The sequence below is a fragment of the Neophocaena asiaeorientalis genome, unplaced genomic scaffold (genome assembly GCF_003031525.2).
Source record: "Neophocaena asiaeorientalis asiaeorientalis breed wild unplaced genomic scaffold, Neophocaena_asiaeorientalis_V1.1 scaffold40, whole genome shotgun sequence".
NCBI classification, from domain to species: domain Eukaryota; kingdom Metazoa; phylum Chordata; class Mammalia; order Artiodactyla; family Phocoenidae; genus Neophocaena; species Neophocaena asiaeorientalis.
Window position 1 is genome coordinate 14,254,754 of NW_020185335.1, and position 21,233 is coordinate 14,275,986.

Consider the following 21,233-nt stretch of genomic DNA (forward strand, 5'->3'; position numbering starts at 1 on the left):
GTGAAATGCCTTCTCGGCCCGCGACCCAGCGCTGACGCCCTGTGCTAACGGCCATCAGGCCCCTCACCCGCTGGCGGGGCACAGCGTGCTCGGCCCCACTTTGAACGCGAGGAAACCAGAGGGCCTCCCTCGCGGGGCATCCCCACGGGGCCCTCTGGGACTCAGCACCTGCCAGGCGGACCCCGGGGCCGAGCAGCTTTCTGTTGGAAGGTGGCCCTCGAGGCCACCGTGAGCATCCGTCTGGGAGGCGGGCTAGCTCCTGTGACGCGCCTGCCCTCTCTGAACCCGGGTGCTCCCGCTGGGACCTAGATACCAGCTCTATTCCAGAAACGCGTGGGGTGTGTGTGCGCGCGTGTGGGTATTTCAGGAAGCCGAGTGACGGGCAGGGTGGGAGATGCAGGAGGGGTTCTATATTAGCACACTGAACCGTGTTGTGGCTTTAGGACCTCTTCAGGCGCGTCCTGGGTGCTTTAAAACAACGCTGCTGCGGGCATGTACTCACCGCTGAGTGGTTCCACGGGAGGGGGCTTCCAGCAGAGGCCCAGGGTGGTCGGGGCAGCTGGTGCCCCTCATCCTTGTCCAGCACCGTGGCCTCGGCACCGTCACCGCAGAGGCTCAAGGACGGCGGGTTCGGGGTGGGGGAGAGGCTGTGGTCCAAGGGCCAGGTGGGCTCGTGCCCCAGGAGAGCGAGGGGCTCCCGGCGGCTGCGCAGCTCCCGGGCAGTTGTTCACTGAACCGAGAGGGCTCTCCCGTCGCCACGCTGGGTGGGCTGCACCTGGCGTCCCAGGTGTGCAGAGCTCGGGTGGCTATGCTGGGACCCAGGCGTGCAGGTCTGAAGGGGTCAAAGCCTCAAGGACTGCACACAGAAGCTCATGGGAGCCTCTGACCACTGCCTGAGCCTTGCGTTCCCCCGACCCTCTGGGAAGCCCTAGTTTCGCTCAGGAGGAGGGGGTGTGGCCTGGGGCTCACCTCCTCTTCTGCTTCTGTTCCAGGGCTCGGCGCCTATCCTGGTGGCCATGGTGATCTTGCTAAACATCGGAGTCGCCATTTTGTTTATTAACTTTTTCATCTGAGGAGATTGTCGCATTAGCAAAAGCAGCTGGTGTACAAACGGGGGACATTAAAAGCAGAACGACAGAAGGGAAGGCTCGTAGCTCGGACACCCAACGACAACTTCCTGGTCTTCTCACAGAACCACGTGATTGGGTATTACTCACAGTTTGCCTTTTTTTCTGGGTCATGTTTTTTGGATTTTAGCCAAAATTCTTTGCTTGTATAACACTCTGCTGTGTGGCATGGCAGAAGGAGGCCAGCACGCCGACCCTCCAGCTTGACGTGGAAAGAGAAGGGATCCCGGCAAATCAATGGCAAAAAATACAGTCACCACCGTCATCACACCCCCGTCTGGGACGCGGAAAAGGAGGCAACCAGAGGCAGAGCCCCTGGAGCGTCCGGCGGCTAGTGGGTGGCAAGCCCTGGCGTGAGGCACGGGAGAGGGCGCCCGCTCCAGCTGGTAGTGGCCTGGGCCTTTTTCTGTTTTAAATCTGTGCTGCACACTTACTTACTTAGGGAAGCAGAGACCTGCTTTCTCTTCTGCCCATGAAACGACCACAACCCGGCCCTCCTGCAGCCCCGACACTGAGTCTTACGGCAAAGTCCTTCTTTTCCCCACTGTCTCCCCCACCCCAACCCCAGAGCCCAGGGCTGCTGTGCTGTGGGCATCCCGGGGGCTGGCACCAGGGCCAGGGAGCACTGCGGGCGTGGGGAGGGCCGCACGGGACAGCCTGCCGTCGGGCCTGGGCTCAGAACACGCGGCGTTTCCGCACCGCGGATGCAGGCCGTGCGTCCAGGCTGTCAGATGTCCACGGCCCCGACGGCCCTCACACGATGTCGTCCTCTCAGTGTGTCACTGAGCCCACGGGTTTTCACATTCTTGTCCTGTGCCTGCCTCGACTTCCCTCACAGATATGCATATTTCTTCCAGATGCCTCACCCATACTCGGGAGCTGGTCGGGTGCCAGGACAGGAATGTGTTTGAAACCCGGTGGCTTGACAATTCCCGAGAAACCATGACATATCCATCTCCAAAATATGCAACATACCTTGTTTCAATCCAACAAAACCAGGTTCCTGGTGTGTCTGCCCTTCCTGCCAGCATTGTCCCACCGTCCAAACAAACAAGAATAAGGTCCCGCTGTCTGGATGCCCCGTGGTCCCAGCCATGGAGCAGCCCCGGCCACGTGCATGGGTGTGTCTGTGGGGCCCGGGCACGTCCAGACGGGGCCCCTGCGCCCACGCCCGGGAAGGTCCTGGGCGCGCCGTCCGCGGGCCCCGCCTCGCTTTGCTTATGTTCAGCTGTCTCTCTCTCTCTCTCTCTGCTGCCTTTCGAGCAGATCTCTTTACTACACCGCACTGGATTGCTATATTTTTAACCAGAAATAAACTAAAGATTAGCGCATGTTCCCGTTAAATTCAGCTTTTCTTTCTGTCACATACTCACCCCCCGTCCCTTCTCACAGTTTGGTTGCGTTTGGGGGTCTCCTCTCAGGGAGTGGGGACACAGGAGAGGGAGGGAGGATCCACAGGAAATACGTTTCTCATGGTGATACTTTCTAAAGGGGTATTTCATGTTTTTGTACATCTTACTTCCCGTTCCTTTTTTACAACTGCGTGGTTGCCGCAGCCCTGGAGTGAACCAAATAAACATGCCTGCTCCTCGCAGCTCTCTGCGTCGTCCGCGCTGAGTGTGTGACTTGTGATTCTGTCTGCAACGCGCTGTGAAGATTAGAAAGACTTCTGTGCATTCCAGTAACTGCAACACGAAATGGTACCTACACAGGCAGGTTGCCTCCTCACACGTGAGCACACACCGTGAGGTAACGCAGCTACGCAGAAAAGCAACAGCACAAATGCCCATCATTCGAGGCAAGCAGTGCTTTCAGGGCTGGGGGCTCACAGGGCTGGCCAGCGTCCCACCATTTGTCTGGCTGCCAGTAACACAACTGAAAACCAGAGCAGCACCCACGTTACTGCCACTTGCCTACACCCGGGTGAATTCCGAGTGGATTCCACCGAGACCACGATGTACTGGGTCTGAGAGACCCTAAAAGCTAGTTTTTACCTGGTTTCCAGAGCAGGCTGCCCTGCACACAGGCCTAAAGCTTTCGCTCAGCCTGGCCAGTCTTTCCTACCTGCCGGAGGCCAGGGTTACCGGCAGGCGTGCCCGTGAACCCCTCTGGGCTAGGCTGGCTGACCCCGCTTCTGCCGGGCGCCTTCCTGGTGGACACGCGGGACAGGGCAAGAACAGATGCTGTCGCGAGGCCCTAGTGGCGCGGAGCGCTGACAGGTTTTAATTAATCCCAGAGCAACCCCGTGAGAGTCATCTTCTCTCCTAACAGCTGCTTCCATGCTCGAGATGTGAAAACCAGAGGCAGAGAAACTGAGTTACCTGAGCTGAGCCGGGGAGCGGGGGGACAGGCCACGCCCCGCCGCCCAGCCATCCCGCACCCCCAGGCTGGGAAGCTGCACCCGCACCTCACCTGCGAGAGCGGGAGAGGACGCTGTACAGGGTATGCGACACCTGCACCCAAACGACTGGCGAGGAAGACGGTGCCATGCAGAAAAGGTCAGCATGGCCACGAGAACACAATGCCCGCGGCTGAAGCCACTCCAGGGGAGGGCGGAGAGGGCTCCAAACACAAGGAGTTCCCACACCCCGTCTAACAGCCATAAGCCCATTTCTCTGTTAGACACCCTCTGGGTGGGGCGTGGGAGGATGACAGGCGCTCTCTTACACGCACGAACGAAGACCACGGCTCCCCCGGGCTGCACGGAGAACGCGGTGCGGGTCCCACAGACTCCCGCCGGGCCCGGCAAACGCCCAACGCCCAGCCTGGCCATCAGAGTGCTCCCTTTCATCTCAAGAGCCCCACTTTGGACAGGAAGTTATACAGCCGCCCCATTTAAAAACCAAAGGGCGTTCCCGAGCCCAGGGGAGAGACCCAGGCAACAAGCCCAAGACGCTCTGGACCGCTGGAGCAGACGAACATTCAGGAAAGTGAACGAAATGAACTGTGTCTGGTTTTCACCCTTTCCTTAGCTTGGGTACCACCCCCCGGGTCCTCCAGGCGTCCTGGGTGGAGGCCCACCCACTCTGGACCGAGCTCAGCGCAGCCTTACAGGTCTCGTCTCCAACGCACCACACCTTTCGTCTCAGAAACTTACCGTGAAGGTGCCTCCCAGACGTCACGACCTCTCTTCTCACTGCCACGTGGGCCGCCCACCCACCGACGGCATCCAGCTTGTCCCGTCGTGACGTCGAGTCAGCACCACGACAGAGTCACTGTGCGTCTTTCCAGGGACAAGGAATTGCTGCTGGTCAGCGAAGGAGGAGGATCAAGAGTCCAGATGAGGGAGCAGGAGCAAGGGGGGTGCCGGGCTCGGGGCCCGGTCAGTCTCGCTCTCCTGCCCAGGGCTGTCCAGGTGTCAGGAAACGGGCAGGAAGCAAACAATGGAAAACCACCGGCCCCAAGTGCCGACTAGTGTCACTAACGCAGCCTTAGAAGAAGAAAAAGTGCAGCCGCCTTCGTGTAAGACCACGGAACGAAGGCGCTCCTGTACAGCACGCCCGCGAGCCCGGACAACGTGACCTCAAGGACGTGGACCACCCTCCAGGGTGGGTACGAGGCGCCGGGCACCGAGATGCTGGGGCCCGTCCTCCAGCAGGGGCTGCCAGGCGCCCAGGGGACCAGCAGGAAGGAGGCGGCCGCACGGAGGGGCCCAAAGCAGGCGGACACCCGAGGGCGACGGAAGCAATGCCTAGCGCTCCCCAGACACGGCGCGTGCGTTAGCACAGACGGAGCTTCTGGAGTCCGCTTCCACCCCAACGTGGACGAGCCTGGGATGCAAACGGGCAACACATTTTGTTCCAGATCGTCCCCCACCTCAGGGAAGCAGGCACCCCCGGGGGTGGATCACAGTGTGGACGCGGCCAGCCCCGGGCGAGCCTGGGTGAGCAGGCCCGGGCCTGGATCTGGGGCAGCACCCCTCTCGCGCCCACCTCGCTGCCCCCAACACACACCTCTCACGGTACGCTGGGGCTCACACGGCTATCACGTGTGCACACCCTTCCCGTCCTGTCACAGGTGGGTGCAGGTCTCCAGCTGTGCAGCCGCTGCCTGGAGGCCCCAAGGAGTGGCCGAGACGGGCCTCGGCTGGACCCTGCCCTCCACCGCCTGGCGGTTCCTCGTTCAGCCCATTTCAGTAACTCACTCCACGCCTGCCAGGACGCTCAGACACCAGGCTCCTCCTGAGAGGTCAGCGTTGACACACCCAAGGCAGGCGAGAGAATTCCTGGTCCCTTCAGAGCAGAGCACACTGGTATCCCAGGGCCTCCTGCATGTGGACCACAGAACAGACCGAGGGTTTTCCGGCAGGTATTGTGTTCAGCCGTGACCAAGACACGGGCCTGGCCCGAGGGTGCCCCCCTCTGAGCGCCATCAACAGGACCATCAGGCAGCCAACTGCCGCTCAGTGGGTGACTCCCACCCCACAACAAGCCCGCAGAGGGCAGGGACGGGGCAGGAGGGGCCGCACTCCACTGCCCCAGCAAGGGCTTCCCAACACTGGGAGCTGGTACGGCGAGGAGACGGGCATGAATGCAGGGGGGCAGGGTACAGCCTCCCCCCGTGCTGCTCCTGCACCCCTGGGACCCCCAGCTCTTCCCACTGGGCCTCTCGGGGAACCCAGCTCCAGTGACCAATGTGGCCTGCGCTCACCGCCGGGCCTGCCACGTGGCGGCGCGCCCCGCGCTGCAGAGCCGTGGCTCACAAGTGGGCAGATGAGCCCCTGATGCTGACCTGGTGCTTCCCTGACAATGTCCTCCAGCGGGACCCTGCTTATGGGTACCACCCACCATCTCCAAAGAAATGCCACCCGACGCAGCCTGACTGACGTAAACCCACACGGTCCTTTCCGTGCGGGTGAGCCCTCACTCCAGAGGTGAAGCCACTAACCTGACACAGATGCCCTCCTGTGGATTCTCTCACACATCAGTCTCAACCTGCACTTTCTTTTCTCCCTCCTTATGTCCTGGTGCGTATAAAATGTTAATACAGGCAACCGTTTTGCACACTGACAAAAAGGCAATGTCGACTGTGTTCTGATTTTTCTCACTGATGAAGCGGTTAAAACGTTACCCTTTGCCTTTCTTCTTTTTTAGCTGGAAAATTGGCTTAGTTACTTACCAAATGAAAATAGCTTTCCTTAACGAATGTAACTGTTTAAATCGTACTGCTACTTCGTTCTTCACTACCTGCGAGTGAGGGACGCTGTCGAGATTACAGAAAACTTTCCCTCCTTTTGGTAATAAACGTCCCCGTCTGGAAGCTTGGTAACTGCATCATCTCGGTGTAAGTCAGCGTGTTCACTGCAGATTCCTTCTACTGCCCACGTTTTGAGATGCACACACACAAACTCCTTCTCACGGAACCAGGTTTATGTTACCTGACGGCGTCCGTCTATCGTGTGTGGAGGGTCTCAGGACCTGAGCAGCACAGCTCCGAGAGCAGGGATCTGAAATGCGCCCCTTCCCTCGCCAGCGCTGCCCCACTGGGCGCCAGCCCCTCACCGACCCGGGAGCCCACCTCGCGCCGGCTCCCCTCCGCCAGCCAACGGAGGACACAGAGGCGACTCGCAGAGGCACGCTCTGCCGAGGGACCGCCCAGCAGCGTTGTTCCAAACCTATCTTAACTTTCTGAAACTTCGACAGCCTTGTGTCTCTTGGGGCGGTTACTCTTTCCTTCCGACTGGAGTCTCTCTGACCTCCACACCCTTCCCGCACCCCCATCCCTGCCCCAAGGCCGGGAGGAAACCGCCTCTCCTGCGTTCTCGGCTCAGGGCCCTGCGCTCCACGAGCTGCCCTGGTCCCGGTCCTGACCCAGGTCCAGGATCAGAGAGAGCCCCCGCTCTGCCCCCGCACAGCCTGCCGACCAGGCCTGGCCCTGGCTGCACCGCGCGGTTCCTCGGCCCCAGACGGCACACATCCAGGGGGGCTCCGAGGTGAATGGCTGGGCTGGCCAGAGCCTAGATCACCTCGGCCCTGGCCCCGTGGCCACCAGCTGCGCCAGTCGGTGCCTCAGCTTCCACTGGAGGCTGTGTTCACAGCCCTGATGACCAGGCCTGGCCTCGGACGGATCTTCCACAGAAGTGCAGGTGACCATGGTCTAAGCTCTGGACCAACCGCTTCCACACAGCTTTGCTTTCTGACCTAAGACACCTGGGAAGACAGCAGCGAGCAGAGGCATCGCACGCCCACCCGAGCTGCAGCCACCACGCTCCTCCAGGCAGGACCTACTGCCCCTCCCTGGCCACACTCCTCCAGTGGAAGCTCCAGGCACACTGTCACATTCTCATCCCCACACACGGGGGGGGTGGGGGCCCTAAGCACAAGTCTCTCTCGTGTCACCTGGCCAGTGCCTGAGCGAGGCCTCAGGAGGGCCTCCTCTACCCAGCGTGGACAGCAAAGCAGCCGTTTCCCCGGCAGCCCCGCCCAGCGTGTGGTCCCCCAGCACGTTTCTACTGTCACGGAGCACTGACTTCCCGCCTGCACCGACTTGGTACAAAAACCGGATGCCACGCTGCAATAAGCACCACTGTCACACGCTGACAAACACGCCACGGACGACTCTGTGAACAAGGGTCTCCGAGCTCGCTGTGTGTTTCCCTTGATTTCTGCTCAATTCAGTCCAACCCCAAGGAATCCACCGCCTTAGACCAACCCTCCCCAATTACCTAAGCCCGACGCCGTCAGCCAGCTGAGCTGCTCCTGGGAAGCAGGGAGAAAGCAGCACAGCTATTCACACTCAAACCCCACAAAGCCCTCCAGGGGCTCTGGTGTGGTGTCTGCAGGAGTGACGGGGCCAGCTGGTGGGCACCAGCGACAGACAGAGGCAGAACCCGTCCAAAGGGGGGCAGTGAGGGGGTCTTACCAACAGGTCAGCAAACCCAGGAGCAGGCAAGACAAATGTCCACTCAGGGCCCTCGCTGACCCTGAATACAGCTGTCACCCTGCCGCTGTGGCTCCAGCAATGCAGGGAACAGAGGCCTAGGGCTCTGTGCTGGCCGTCCAGGTGCCAGGAGCATTTGGTTTAGCAAACCAGCTGCCGGCAGGCAGGGGGGGAACGGTGCGCTGGCCGCTGCCCTCCCTGGGGACCCGCAGTCCTGCACCGTACACCCACCTCTCCCTGCAACTGCCCCACCCAAGGGACGCTCTGATCACGGGGGTGACACAGCAGAGGCAGCTTGTGTGGAGCTTGTGCTTGTCTTCCTGTCACTCAAACGGCGTCCTCAGTAATAACCCCGTGGATAGGACAGCAGAGCAAAGAGCAAAAGAGAAGTTTCTTCTGGGGGTTGTCTACTTCTTTGATTCCAAACTACCTTCCTCGGAGTCTCACCTGCTTGCAGGCTCCTTCCTCTGTACTAACAACGGCCCCGGGAACAGAAGCCTGCGTTGGGGCCGTCGCTCTCCCAGCCACCTCCTCCCAAGGCAGCAGCCCAGAGAGCCGGAGCTGTACGCCTGGGCCTCGCACCGCGAGCACACAAGGCAGGTACCGGGAGGGCCTCTGTGGCCCCTGCGGGCCTGCCGTGGCATCCAGCCTGGCTTTGAGCCCTGCCCGCCTGCCCCAGCACCCACGGGGAGCCGCAAGCAAGATGCTGAAGCCGGAGCGCCTGCCCAAGCCCTGTAACCGGGACCCCCATGGGCTTTGCCAGGCCCTGTACCAGAGGGAAGTTCTGGTGGGCAGAAGCGAGGAGAGAGCTTCCTACTTCTGACCCGCGTGCAGTCAGGCGGGAGAAGTCTGACGAGTGAGGTCACACGGCCAGAGGTGCGGGGGCCGAGCACGGCGAGAAGGTAAGTGCTGCTTGGGGTGAGGGGCTGCTTCTGGGCAAGCTGGCCTCAACCCTCCACGGAAGCCGGCCCGGGCCCGCTCTGCCGGGTGGGTGCGCTCACTCTCCACTTTTAACTTCCATGTCATGAGCAGGACGGCCTGTTCAAGGCAACGATGGGCTGTTCGGCCTGTCACTGACAACTAAGAACCCTGCTTTCTCGTTACTGATGATCCTTTAGATGAAGATGAATTCACCTGGTGTGAATTCAAAGCCCAAGCTCTGCCCCAATTACATAAATGAAGAGCAGCCTCCGGCCATTAACCCTGCAGCAGGCACCGGTGAGCCTGCCCGGCAGGGGACGGCGAGGCCGTGTGGGGACAGCGGGGCCCGCCCTCCGGCTTCCTGCCCTCTTCTGCTGCCGTGCGCATGACGGCCTTGAGCCCAACGGGGAGAGGGCAGAGCACAGCTCCACCACCTCCTCCCCAAAGGTGGGGAGCGGCCCGAGGAGCTGGGCACACGGCCCTCCAAGAGACCCCAGGCAAAGCCACGTGGCAGAGCGAGCAGAGCAGCCCACAACAGGCTTTATTCTCCAGAGAAGTGAGAAAACGCGTACAGGAGGCGCTGGGCGGCTGCCGGTAATTCTTAAAGAGGAAGGAGTCGGCTGAACGTGCAGGCGGGCGGAACCCGTCTCCTAGTTTTGCAGAGGGCAGCCCCGCAAAGCCCGCAGCGTTCCACTTCACGATCAAGGTGCCGCCTGCCGTGTAGGCGGCTCCCCCTCACCATCAGCTCGGCCCCAACCCAGCCAGAGGCCCCGCCAGAACCACCGGGGCCCGGAGGCTGCACAAAAGACCACCTTCGCGGCAGCAGCCCCCTGCCAAGTCCCGTTTATTTTAAACCGCACGCAGCGCGCTGAGGGCAGGGAACCCCACCCCCTCAGTCTAAGCTCTGGCTGCTGTGCGGCTGAGGCTGAGCCATCAGAGAAAGCCACGGCCACGGCCCGGGCGGCTCTCAGCACTCTCCTCTCTGGGGCCCGGCGTCGTCCGCGCCAGCTTCGCCCACTACTGCTCGGTCCTGGGCAGGGAGTCTGCGAATGGCTCACCGGGCGCCGCCGAGGGGCGCTGCTCTTTTGTGGGGAAAGGGGAATAAGAAAGAAACGGGTTCAGTCGGGGAAGGAGCGAACGTGCTGTGAGCACCCGGATTTACACGGAGGCCGTCACGAGGCCGTCACGACCCTGCTTAAACAGCGAATGCTCAAACGTACTCCAGACACAATTAGAAAAAACACTTCAGCTGGCCTCAGGAGCACACCTACATAGCAAAGTCAAATTTTAACAGAAACTTGGTAAAATTTTACGTACCCTCATCACCGACAAAAATGAGGGCTCCGGCAGAGAAGTGACCTGAGCGGTGAGCCCTGGGGCCCCCCCTCAGCACCGGCTGTGGCCGCGCGGCCCCCGTGGCACACTCACCACCCCTGGCCTCCTCGCCGCTGTCCTCGTCCTCTTCACTCTCCCCGCCGCCCTCGGCGCCCTTGACCTCGTCGCTGTCCTCCTCCGAGTCCGTCTCCTCCAGCCACTCCTGAGATTCTTTAAGCAAAAGCAAAAACCAGTGTCAACACGACCAGGGCACCGGGTAAACTGCAGGCGAGCCGCGGCCGCCCCCAGGAGCCCACCTTCTGCCTGGACACGCGGATGTGCGTGCGGGGGCTCCGACCCCAGCACATCTGGAGCTCACGGCAAACATCACATCCCCACGTGTCGAGGCAGAGACAGGCAGAGTGAGAATCTGCGCTCCAAGACAGCAGTCGTCTCGCACAGCCGCTCAGGGCCTCTGCCCAGACGTGTGGATTGTAAGGGATTTCAGCCTCAGACCCAAGGACTGCGCAGTGACCGAGTCCAGCGCAGCCTGTGGTGCAACACGGCAGTGGAGACGGGTGGGCCGCTAGTCTGCTCCCGGGCACACACGGGCACCGTGGGGAAAACACGCGTCCAGTCCGCTTTGCCGGGGCAGGTCCGAGGCTTACGAGTGGTGTCGGGGTGAGCCCGCTCCCTCCCCCAGGCCCCCTGCAGGGATGGCCGTGCACAGACGTGCCCCTGGGCAACAGGGCCCTCCCCCCGGGACTGAGGGCACGGGGGCGCGAGGGGGCAGAGGCATGCAGCACCCTCTGTGGGCGCCGGGCAGACAAGTTGGGGGGCTCCCGAGGCAACTCCAGAGGTGCTACCCCCTCACCTGGATCCATCTCCACCAAGACGGTCCACTCCTCCATCTTGTGAAGGTCGAGGCAGTACAAGTCGCTGAGGGTGACCTGGCGGTCGCCAGCCTCAAACATGCCCCCATAGAGGTAGAGGCGCCCATGCTTCACGGCCAGCATGGCGCTGGAGCGGGGGCTAGGCTCCACCGCAGGGACCCCCGCCTCGTTGGTGCCATCGTCGCTGTCGTCGGACTCGGGCTGTCCTGCCGGACCCAGGGCAGCGAGCCCCTGCTGGATGGTGACCACGGTCCCGTCCTCTGCCACCAGCTCTCTGACCACCTGCAGGGGCTCCTGGGCCCCGGTCCCCTTCAGTTCCTGCTTGCTGGCACCCCCGGGCTCCCCTTTTTTGCCCCGCCTGCGCCTCCTCTTCTCCACCTTGGGCCCCTGTTGATAAAGAGCAAAGGCACCGCGACTCAGGACGGGGGTCAGCGAGCACCCGACAGCCAGAGGACCCCCGTCCACTTGCTGCCCCTCCCCAGGGAGCACACCACCCCTGCCTGGTGTGACCTCTGAGGGGAAGGGGCGGCAGATACCAGCCCTTACACGCTGCCTGACTCCCCTCAGAGGCGCCGAGGCACTTCAACCGGAGCCAGCCTTTGCCACACAGTGGACCATCCGCCCTCCTTTGGCCACAGGGCCCTGCTTCTGAGGCCCCTGACCTGATGAAGCCCCCAGGGATGTCATTCCCGGGAGAGCAGCCACTGTGCCGCGTCTCTCAGGCTGGTGCCGGCAGGAGGGGCAGAGGCGACCCGGTCCCTGCTTACGGTGACAGTAAAGATGGTGGCAGCTCCACAGAGCCTCACAGACAGAGGGACCAGGGAGGCCCTGGGCATCACTGACGGAGGTGACAGCCGGGCAGGCCCTGAGCTGGCTGCAGGTCTGGGGCCCAGGCTACCTTCAGCTGCCCCGCGAACCAGCGGTTCCTGACGGGGTCGTAGAAGTGCAGGTCGCTGAGGAAGTGGCCCTCCAGGCTCTCGTCCTCCTCGTCGTCACACACCCCCCCGAACAGCAGCGTCTGATGGTTCGGGGCCACAGCCACCGAGAAGCCGGACCTTGGGGTGGGCTTGGCTCCGGAAGGGTTGACCCGAGTCCAGGCCCATCTGCCTGATGAGGAGAGGAAATAGGGACGGTGGGCCTGCAGAATGCCATGGCCGTTATTCTGTGCCTGCGGGGCCGCACACCCCGGAGGCCATGCCTCCTCCTCGAGGGTCAGTCTGCACTGAGGTAGGGAACCTGTCCACACACCCTCCCAACACTTGCCCAGGGGCGCCATGCAGCTGTGATGTGAAGGGTGAGGGAGAGGCGGGCGCACCAGCTCCGGGGGATCCCGTACACTGTGCCTTCGGGCGGGGCCCTCCGACCTCAGACACCCCCAGAACCTCCCGTGGGCCACGCACTGTGGTCCTTCCTTCTAGGCGGGCGCCGTGTTTACGCAGCAACCCTCAAGATGTGGCCTGGCACAAAACATGTGGGAGTCTTCCCAACATGTCCAGAAAAAGGAACTGGGATGTTTTTTCTTTAGTGAACATTTAAAAGAAGCGAGAGAAGCAGCCAACAGCAAGCCTCCCCTGGAGGCGCAGCCCTAGCGGCATGCACAAGTGGGCCACAAGGTCACTCACAACAACCAGCACCTCAACGTTTAAAGAGAAGAGGAGAAGCACCAGCGTGCCCTGCACGTGGCTGCGGGAGTCGCTTTCCCGGCTGTGCCGGATGCGTCTCCGGACACGCCATGTACTTTTCACTGGGGGCCAAGGGCCTGACGACCAGACGCGGGGGCTGAACACAAGGGCTGGGGTCCCACTGCCTAGAACACAGTCCACTTTCAAGTTCAAGTGCGCTGACATGTAAAAGGGGCTCTAAACCTTGGCTCCCACGTCCCCATCAGTCACCGCAATCTGGCGTGGTTGGGACCTGAGAAACGCCTTGTATGTGACGTTTCTGCAGCCTCTGCTTGAAGAACGTCACAGCAGGAAAGAGGAACGTTCCTGCCCAGCAGGCCTCTTGTCTTACGGAGACGGGTCTCACAGGGGCCAAGGGGCAGCCAGGACCACACAGGCCCCATCCCCTCAGGCCCCTCTCCTATCACGTGCACCATGCAAACTAACCACCTCCCGACTTCTGAGCTTGAAAGATGAGCACTGGGAAGCCAGCCTGGTGTCCATCAACAGAGGACCGGATATAGAAGATGTGTGTACACACACACACACACAGGAATATCACTCAGCCACGAAAAAGAATGAAACAATGCCACGTGCAGCAACCTGGAGGGACCTAGAGATTATCACACTAAGTGAAGGCAGACAGAGAAAGACAAACACCATACGAGATCACTTATATGTGGAATCTAAAAAGACGATACAAATGAACTTATTCACAAGAGAAACAGACTCACAGACAAAGAAAACAAACTTATGCTTACCAAAGCGGAAAAGCAGGGAGGGATAAATCAGGAGTATGGGATTAACAGGTACACAATACTATATATAAAATAATTAACAAAAGACCTTCTCTATAGCACAGGAAACTCTACTCAATACTTTATAATAACCTATAAGGGAAAAGAATCTGAAAAACAACATATACACGTATGTATGACTGAATCATTTTGCTGTACACCTAAAACTAACACAACATTGTACATTAACTATACTTCAAATAAAAAACAAACGAACAGTGGGCATTTCAACCCCACAAGATGCCTTCCAAAAGTCTACGTCCTAACATTAAGCAAGAACAAATGAGAGATGACACAGATGCCGTGGCCCCGCCCCCAAGAAGGGAGCTGTGGATGGACTGACATCACCTGTGTTTCTAACTCAGTGCGTCCTCAACGCCCCAGAGAGGACACGGGGGCTGTTCATGGAGTGCCCCACCAGCCCTGCGACCCTCTGCCCGCTTCCCCCAGCGACACACTGACCACCCGCGTGGTCTGTCACCTGCACGGCGCATGTACCTTCTCTTCCCTCCTCAGCCTTCAGCAGGAACATGTCGGAGTGCTGGGTACCTCTGTCCACATCTTTCCTGACTCTCTGCAAAAGGAAAAGGGAGCTGTGACAAATACCACGTGCTGTGCCAAGCCACGCAAGGCCCCCCCAAGCTTGTGGTCCCGTCTTCCATGGAGGTGACTCGCTAGCCTTCAGACCAGCCTCAAAATCTGAAACACAACAGGTTCCATCCAGACCGCCTCTGAACAGACAGAATAAATGACCACAGGCTGGGGACACCCCAGAGCTCTCCTCTCAGAGCTTCCTGTGGCTCCGAGCCGAGCCCTGCTCTGGATGGGCGGGGGCGCCGCAGGGACCCTCCTATCATTACACAGCCACCCTCCATCTCTAACCCCTGTGCCCTCAATTCCCATCGCCTTCCCGATAATGGGATTCAAGCTTCGGTGCGAGGATCAAACGCTCTGTGCAGAAGCCGGCACAGCCATTTAAAGAGCTTTCCTGAGCCGCAGACAGCACAGCCCACCTCCATCCGGGTGTGCTGCTTCAAACCAGGCTTATGGCGCTGGGCAGACCACACACTTCACTCTCCCGAGCGGCACCCCCATCCTCACGCTGCACGGAGACGGCATAGTCCTCTTTGCCAGCAGGCTAGCAGGGGAAGTGGCTGCCACTCCCATGCCCCCCCTTCCAGGCCAAAAGCCCAGCACTCTCAGGAACTAAATCCACACGAGGGGCTTCCCTGGTGGCGCAGTGGTTAAGAATCCGCCTGCCAATCCAGGGGACACGGGTTCGAGCCCTGGTCTGGGAAGATCCTACATGCCATGGAGCGACTAAGCCCGTGAGCCACAACTACTGAGCCTGCGCTCTAGAGCCCGCGAACCACAACTACTGAGCCTGCATGCCGCAACTACTGAAGCCCACGCACCTAGAGCCTGTGCTCCGCAACAAGAGAAGCCACCACAATGAGATGCCCACGCACCGCAACGAAGAGTAGCCCCCGCTCACCGCAACCAGAGAAAACCCACATGCAGCAACGAAGACCCAACACAGCCAAAAATAAATAAAATAAATAAAAAAAAATAAATCCACACGAGGCCTTGCCCACTGGCCGCACACTGCAGTAATTCAGTGCCGTCTGCTTGTGTCGCAAACTTGATCACAGCCGGGCTCCAGCCCTTCCCTCTCAGCCCCTTGCCCTCCTGCACCTGCGGGCGTCCACGGCACTGCTCCGCCGACAGCAACCTTCCTTCCTTAGAACCAACGAGCTGAGGGGAACTTTCATGCTGTCACATTTCAATACACCCCCCGAGGCCTGTACGCCAGAGCCCTCCCTGAGAACGCCGCTCTGCCCGCCCGGTGCCACGGCTTCCACACAGCGGCCGGCATGGCAGAGCCCGGGGCTGGGGAGGCAAGGAGGCTGCTCCCCATGAAGCATGTAACTCCCACTCCACCTCCCCTTCCTGACAGGGGTGATGAGAGGCCCGTGCGCTAGTCCCTCACCCAGTGGCCTGCGCTGTCCTTCCAGTAACGCGAATCACACCGGCCGGACACTCACTCTCCTCACTGGGCTAGAGGAGGACGCAGAATGTGCGTGAAGCTCTGGAGCTGTCAAACTTCCCCCAGGGCGTGCAAGGCTCTGCACGGGCTCTCAGCTCGTCCCCAAGGGGACGTGGACGTTAACGCCACGGAGCGCTGACTTGGGCGTGCACCTGACAGAGCATTCCTTCCGCTGCTCGCAAATCTCTGTCTCGTACAGTATTAATGGAGCCCAAAGACATCTGAGAGAGACGTGTACCACGCAGCTCCTGGGGAGGGCGCTCCCGCCCAGAAGAACCCCAGTGCCACACCCACGCCTTTATCACCAACTCTGGTAAATCCCCCGTGAGTGCCGACAGAGCAGCTTCTCACTGCCATCAAATGCCGAAGGCCTGGCGTGAGTGGTTCCTGAATCAAAGGGACTCGGATCATCCCCCAGCTGTCCGTGTGGCTGCAGAAAAGCCGCATTTGGGAGTCAGGCGCCGCTTTGATTGAAGTGGCATCAGCTTGACGAGGGCTTGCTGTTCATCACCCGGTTTTGCTGAGAAGCATCTACTGCGATAAAGCATCAGCTCTGGGCAGTGCACACAGCTTCTGGCGACAGCCGCCTGTCTCGAGGGGCCCTCCCAGCTGTCACGCGTCTAGCCACACCCCAGGCAGGTCACAACCACAAATCCCAAGTCAGTTTTCCTTTCCAGAACAAGGGCTGGCCGCTGGCTGAGTGGGGGTGTGGCAGGGTGGAAGGAGGTGGCCGGGGCACCTCCCTGCCACAGCCATCATTTACGCTGCATGTTTCAGGGGCGTGTGGATAAGAACGCAACGTGACTGTAAAGAACCTTAGTATGTTCACACAGGAGCAGATCAACACCACCTCTGTCCACTTCTCATTCAACAGAAAGGACCGTTCATATTAATCTAATGAACTATTATTTGAAGTTTTCATCGCTGGTGAAACTGAAAAGGCAGCAGACAGAAGTCACTCTGCATCCCACACACGCGTCTTACCTGCTTCGAGTAGCCCCCGTAGATGACGATGCTGCCCTGGGCGGTGACGGTCATCTGGCAGCCTGACCTGGGTGTGGGCCCAGTCCCGGACGGGGACAGCCTGCTCCACGTGAAAGTGTCCAGGTTGAAGGCATACAGGTCATTGTAATAGATGTAATCTCTGTTATAATATAGGAACACAAACGAAAAGGCGGTGACATGAAAAAGTGAACTTGATCTAAAATAAAGGTACGTTTGCTACCGTATGTACTAAGTTATTGGTTAAATTAAAGTTTAAATTCATAGGAAAGGACAGCAAGCCTATGTGGGTTTGCACTTGAAGGCAGAAGTAACGCTGGCCCAGAGGAGTACTGTAACATGCCTGGATCCGGAAGTCTTTTCCTTCTGGAAGTTACGTGATACACCCTTACACAGTTTACACAGTCAGTCTTGCAGAACAACTACATTAGTTTTCTGTATGTGTAACTTTAAGCGGGACAATGAACTATGTACCAATACCCTGCATCCTCAGAAGGGAGATATTACAGCTTGGCAAGGGCTCGTGGAGACCCCGGGCTGGGCAGAGATGGGGCAAAGCGTTCCTGGAACTGAGAGAGAACTCCTGGAGCCCACAAGCCCGAGCCAAAGCCCAGAGGCCATGGCTGAGGCATCCAAGAGGCACAGCGGCCTTGCCCTGCTCAATGCTCCGGGGCTTCAGTGGCAAAGGACTCAAAACACACATGGGGCCTTGAGGAGGGAGCACGTGTGTGAGGAAAGCATCGGTTCTGCCAGAGACACAGAGGCAACCGTGTGTCCTGACGGGAATTTCACAGGTGGCCACGGGCAAAGCCAAGGGGCCTCGGGTCAGAATTACACGGAAGAACGAGAGATGCTCCCCAGCTACTCCACACGGAGAGCTGGGCCCGATGTTCGCAGGAAGAAAGCATGGATGCACGGAAGAACCGAGCAGCCCCACCGGTCAGACGTGATTCCCGACTCTCCTTGCTGCACTCAGATCACCCACGTCTGGCGCCCTGCAGCCAACGCGCAGGTCACTGAGCTCCCCGGAACGCTGTCCAAAGCAGGGCACTGGGGACAGGGTGAGCCACGTGGCCTCTCCACCAAACACATCCTTCCGTGGCAGGAGGGCTTTTAAGTAGACGAACTGAGGAACCAGGGGCACAGTTTTTAAAAGACTTCACCATATTCCACAGTTTTCTCAGATTTCACGTTGCAAATTTCCAGGAAAAAAAATATTCTATTCTGCACGTAGGGTAAACAACAACTGTCACTGGGTTTGAAAGATCAAACTGTACTTTGTTTAATATGGATGGTGACCACACAGATATCTGTTTGAGGAACTTCAACTTTTCTATATGTTTGAAATACTTCATAAAAAATAATTTTAAACAAGGTAACAGATAATAGCTTTTGAAAAACGTTCTGAGTTTGAAATGGTGCCAAGTTACAACCACTGTAAAACCTGACTCATTTTGTAACCTGTGAGTTTCAGGAGAAGGGCCTGTGTAGACCCCACTCGCTGTCCCGCACACAACAGGTGCTGAATTAACACACTGACGTCTCATGAACCCCCGTGTCTGCAATGGCAAACAATTATTTGCTTTGTTCAGGGTTTTAAATGTAAACAACAATCCTTTAAATAAGAATTTTAAAAAACAGAACAGGCTCTCTTCTCCAAAATGGCAAGAAACCAAACACGTGCAGGTCAGGAAACGGACCGTGGGCAGGAGGTGGACCAGGACAGGGCAGGGAGCCGGGGTGGAGGTAGGAGACGGACCAGGGGTAGGAGATTAACCAGGACAGAAAACCAGGGTGTAGGCAAGAGACAAACCAGGAGCAGGAGACGTTACCAGGGGCAGGGAGCCGAGGGGTGCAGCACGACAGAATATGGGAGTAACTGAACATCTGCAATCTTTGGTCGAGGACAAGTTCTACTACTTAACAGTTATCTTGGTTTCCTCATCTTTAACTTGAGATAATATAACCTATTCTCCCTAGAGCTTGGTTTTTAAGTGAATTCTGTAAAAACCACTTGGTGAACTTTGAGACGAGACATAAAATTTAAGCACTATTATACCCAGATTACGCCTTTAAGATACACAATCATTCCTTGTTTTATGTGAATTCGACTTTAAAAATCTCCCAAATCACTTAAGAATTATACCCTGGGAGACCTTCAAGATGGCAGAAGAGTAAGACGCGGAGATCACCTTCCTCCCCACAGATACACCAGAATACATCTACACGCAGAACAACTCCTACAGAACACCTGCTGAATGCTGGCAGAAGACCTCAGACCTCCCAAAAGGCAAGAAACTCCCCATGTACCTGGGTAGGGCAAAAGAAAAAAGAAAAAACAGAGACAGAATAGGAACGGGACTGCACCAGTGGGAGGGAGCCGTGAAGGAGGAAAGCTTTCCACACACTAGAAGCCCCTTCACTGGCGGAGACGGGGGGATGGCGGGGGGAAGCTTCGGAGCCACGGAGGAGGGCACAGCAACAAGGGTGTGGAGGGCAAAGCGGAGAGATGCCTGCACAGAGGATCGATGCCAACCAGCACTCACCAGCCCGACAGGCTTGTGCTCACGCGCCGGGGCGGGCGGGGGCTGGGGCCTGAGGCTCGGGCTTCAGAGGTCAGATCCCAGGGAGAGGACGGGGGTTGGCGGCGTGAACACAGCCTGAAGGGGGCTAGTGTGCCACAGCTAGCCAGGACGGAGTCCGGGAAAAAGTCTGGAACTGCCTAGGAGGCAAGAGACCATTGTTTTGGGGTGCACGAAGAGAGGGGGTTCAGAGCACCGCCTAAACGAGCTCCAGAGACGGGCGCAAGCCACGGCTATCAGCGCGGACTCCAGAGACGGACATGAGACGCTAAGGCTGCTGCTGCCGCCACCAAGAAGCCTGTGTGCAAGCACAGGTCACTCTCCACACCTCCCCTCCCGGGAGCCTGTGCAGCCCGCCACTGCCAGGGTCCCGGGATCCAGGGACAACTTCCCTGGGAGAATGCACAGCGCGCCTCAGGCTGGTGCAACGTCACGCCGGCCTCTGCCACCGCAGGCTCACCCCGCACTTGCACTCCGTGCGCTCCTTTAACCCCGTCCTGTCTGAGCCAAGAACAGACGCCCTCCGGCGACCTACACGCAGAGGCGGGGCCACATTCAAAGCTGAGCCCCCGGGAGCTGTGAGAACAAAGAGGAGAAAGGGAAATCTCTCCCAGCAGCCTCAGGAGCCGCGGATTAAATCTCCACAATCAACCTGATGTACCTGCATCTGTGGAATACATGAATAGACAACGAATCATCCCAAATGGAGGAGGCGGACTTTGGGAGCAACGATATTTGTATTTTTTTCCTTTTTCTCTTTTGTGGGTGTGTATGTGCATGCTTCTGTGTGTGCTTTTCTCTGTATAGCTTTGCTTTTGCCATTTATCCTAGGGTTTTGTCTGGCAGGGGTATTTTGGTTTGTTTAGTATAGATTTTAGTGCTTGTTATCGGTGGATTTGTTTTTTGGTTCGGTTGCCCTCTTCTTTCTTTTTTGAAATTACTTTTTATTTTTAAATAATTATTTTTTTATTTTAATAACTTTATTTTATTGTTCTTTCTTTCCTTCTTTTTTTCTCCCTTTTATTCTGAGCCATGTGGATGATAGGGTCTTGGTGCTGCAGCCGGGGGTCAGGGTTGTGCCTCTGAGGTGGGAGAGCCTAGGTCAGGACATTGGTCCACCAGAGACCTCCCAACTCCACATAGTATCAAACAGCGAAAATCTCCCAGAGATCTCCATCTCAACGCTAAGACCCAGCTCCACTCAACAACCAGCAAGCTACAGTGCAAGACACCCTGTGCCAAACAACTAGCAAGACAGGAACACAACCCCACCCATTAGCAGAGAGGCTGCCTAAAATCATAAGGTCACAGACACCCCAAAACACACAACCAGACGCAGACCTGCCCGAGAGAAAGACAAGGTCCAGCCTCATCCAGCAGAACACAGGCACTAGTCCCCTCCACCAGGAAGCCTACACAACTCACTGAACCAACCTTAGCCACTAGGTGCAGACAGCAAAAACAACAGGAACTACGAACCTGCAGCCTGCGAAAAGGAGACCCCAAACACAGTAAGTGAAGCAAAATGAGAAGACAGAGAAACACACAGCAGATGAAGGAGCAAGGTAAAAACCCACCAGACCTAACAAATGAAGAGGAAACTGGCAGTCTACCTGAAAAAGAATTCAGAGTAACGACAGTAAAGATGATCCAAACTCTTGGAAACAGAATGGAGAAAATACAATAAACGTTTAACAAGGAACTAGAAGAACTAAAGAGCAAGCAAACAACGAAGAACACAATAAATGAAAATAAAAATTCTCTAGAAGGAATCAATAGCAGAATAACTGAGGCAGAAGAACGGATAAGTGACCTGGAAGATAAAATAGTGGAAATAACTACTGCAGAGCAGAATGAAAAGAACTGAGGACAGAGGCTTCCCTGGTGGCACAGTGGTTAAGAATCTGCCTGCCAGTGCGGGAGACATGGGTTCAAGCCCTGGTCTGGGAAGATCCCACATGCCGCGGAGCAACTAAGCCCGTGCACCACAACTACTGAGACTGCGCCCTA

The 21,233-nt window shown here is 58.0% G+C and overlaps 2 protein-coding genes across 8 annotated transcripts in view; one reads left to right on the top strand and one right to left on the bottom strand.

Annotated features, from left to right (window-relative positions):
- The window catches only part of JPH3 (junctophilin 3), a 152,134-nt gene extending 151,041 nt beyond the window's left edge, over window positions 1-1,093 (top strand). For both annotated transcript variants that reach the window (XM_024735531.1, XM_024735530.1), the window contains exon 5: window positions 993-1,093. In XM_024735531.1, coding sequence (XP_024591299.1) covers window positions 993-1,073 — 81 coding nt within the window. In that variant the 3' untranslated portion in view covers window positions 1,074-1,093. The remainder of the gene's footprint in view (window positions 1-992) is intronic.
- Window positions 1-21,233, bottom strand: part of KLHDC4 (kelch domain containing 4) — a 67,867-nt gene that overhangs the window by 5,288 nt on the left and 41,346 nt on the right. For 4 of the 6 annotated variants that reach the window (XM_024735532.1, XM_024735534.1, XM_024735536.1 and 1 more), the window contains 6 exons: window positions 16,624-16,783; window positions 14,091-14,166; window positions 12,033-12,241; window positions 11,116-11,521; window positions 10,356-10,472; window positions 9,438-10,009 (listed from right to left, as the gene is read on the bottom strand). In XM_024735532.1, coding sequence (XP_024591300.1) covers window positions 9,945-10,009; window positions 10,356-10,472; window positions 11,116-11,521; window positions 12,033-12,241; window positions 14,091-14,166; window positions 16,624-16,783 — 1,033 coding nt within the window. In that variant the 3' untranslated portion in view covers window positions 9,438-9,944. Of the gene's footprint in view, window positions 1-502; window positions 2,776-4,224; window positions 4,898-5,080; window positions 7,277-9,437; window positions 10,010-10,355; window positions 10,473-11,115; window positions 11,522-12,032; window positions 12,242-14,090; window positions 14,167-16,623; window positions 16,784-21,233 lie in introns of those variants that run through there. The other 2 variants (XR_003001890.1, XM_024735533.1) reach the window with 2 other exon arrangements.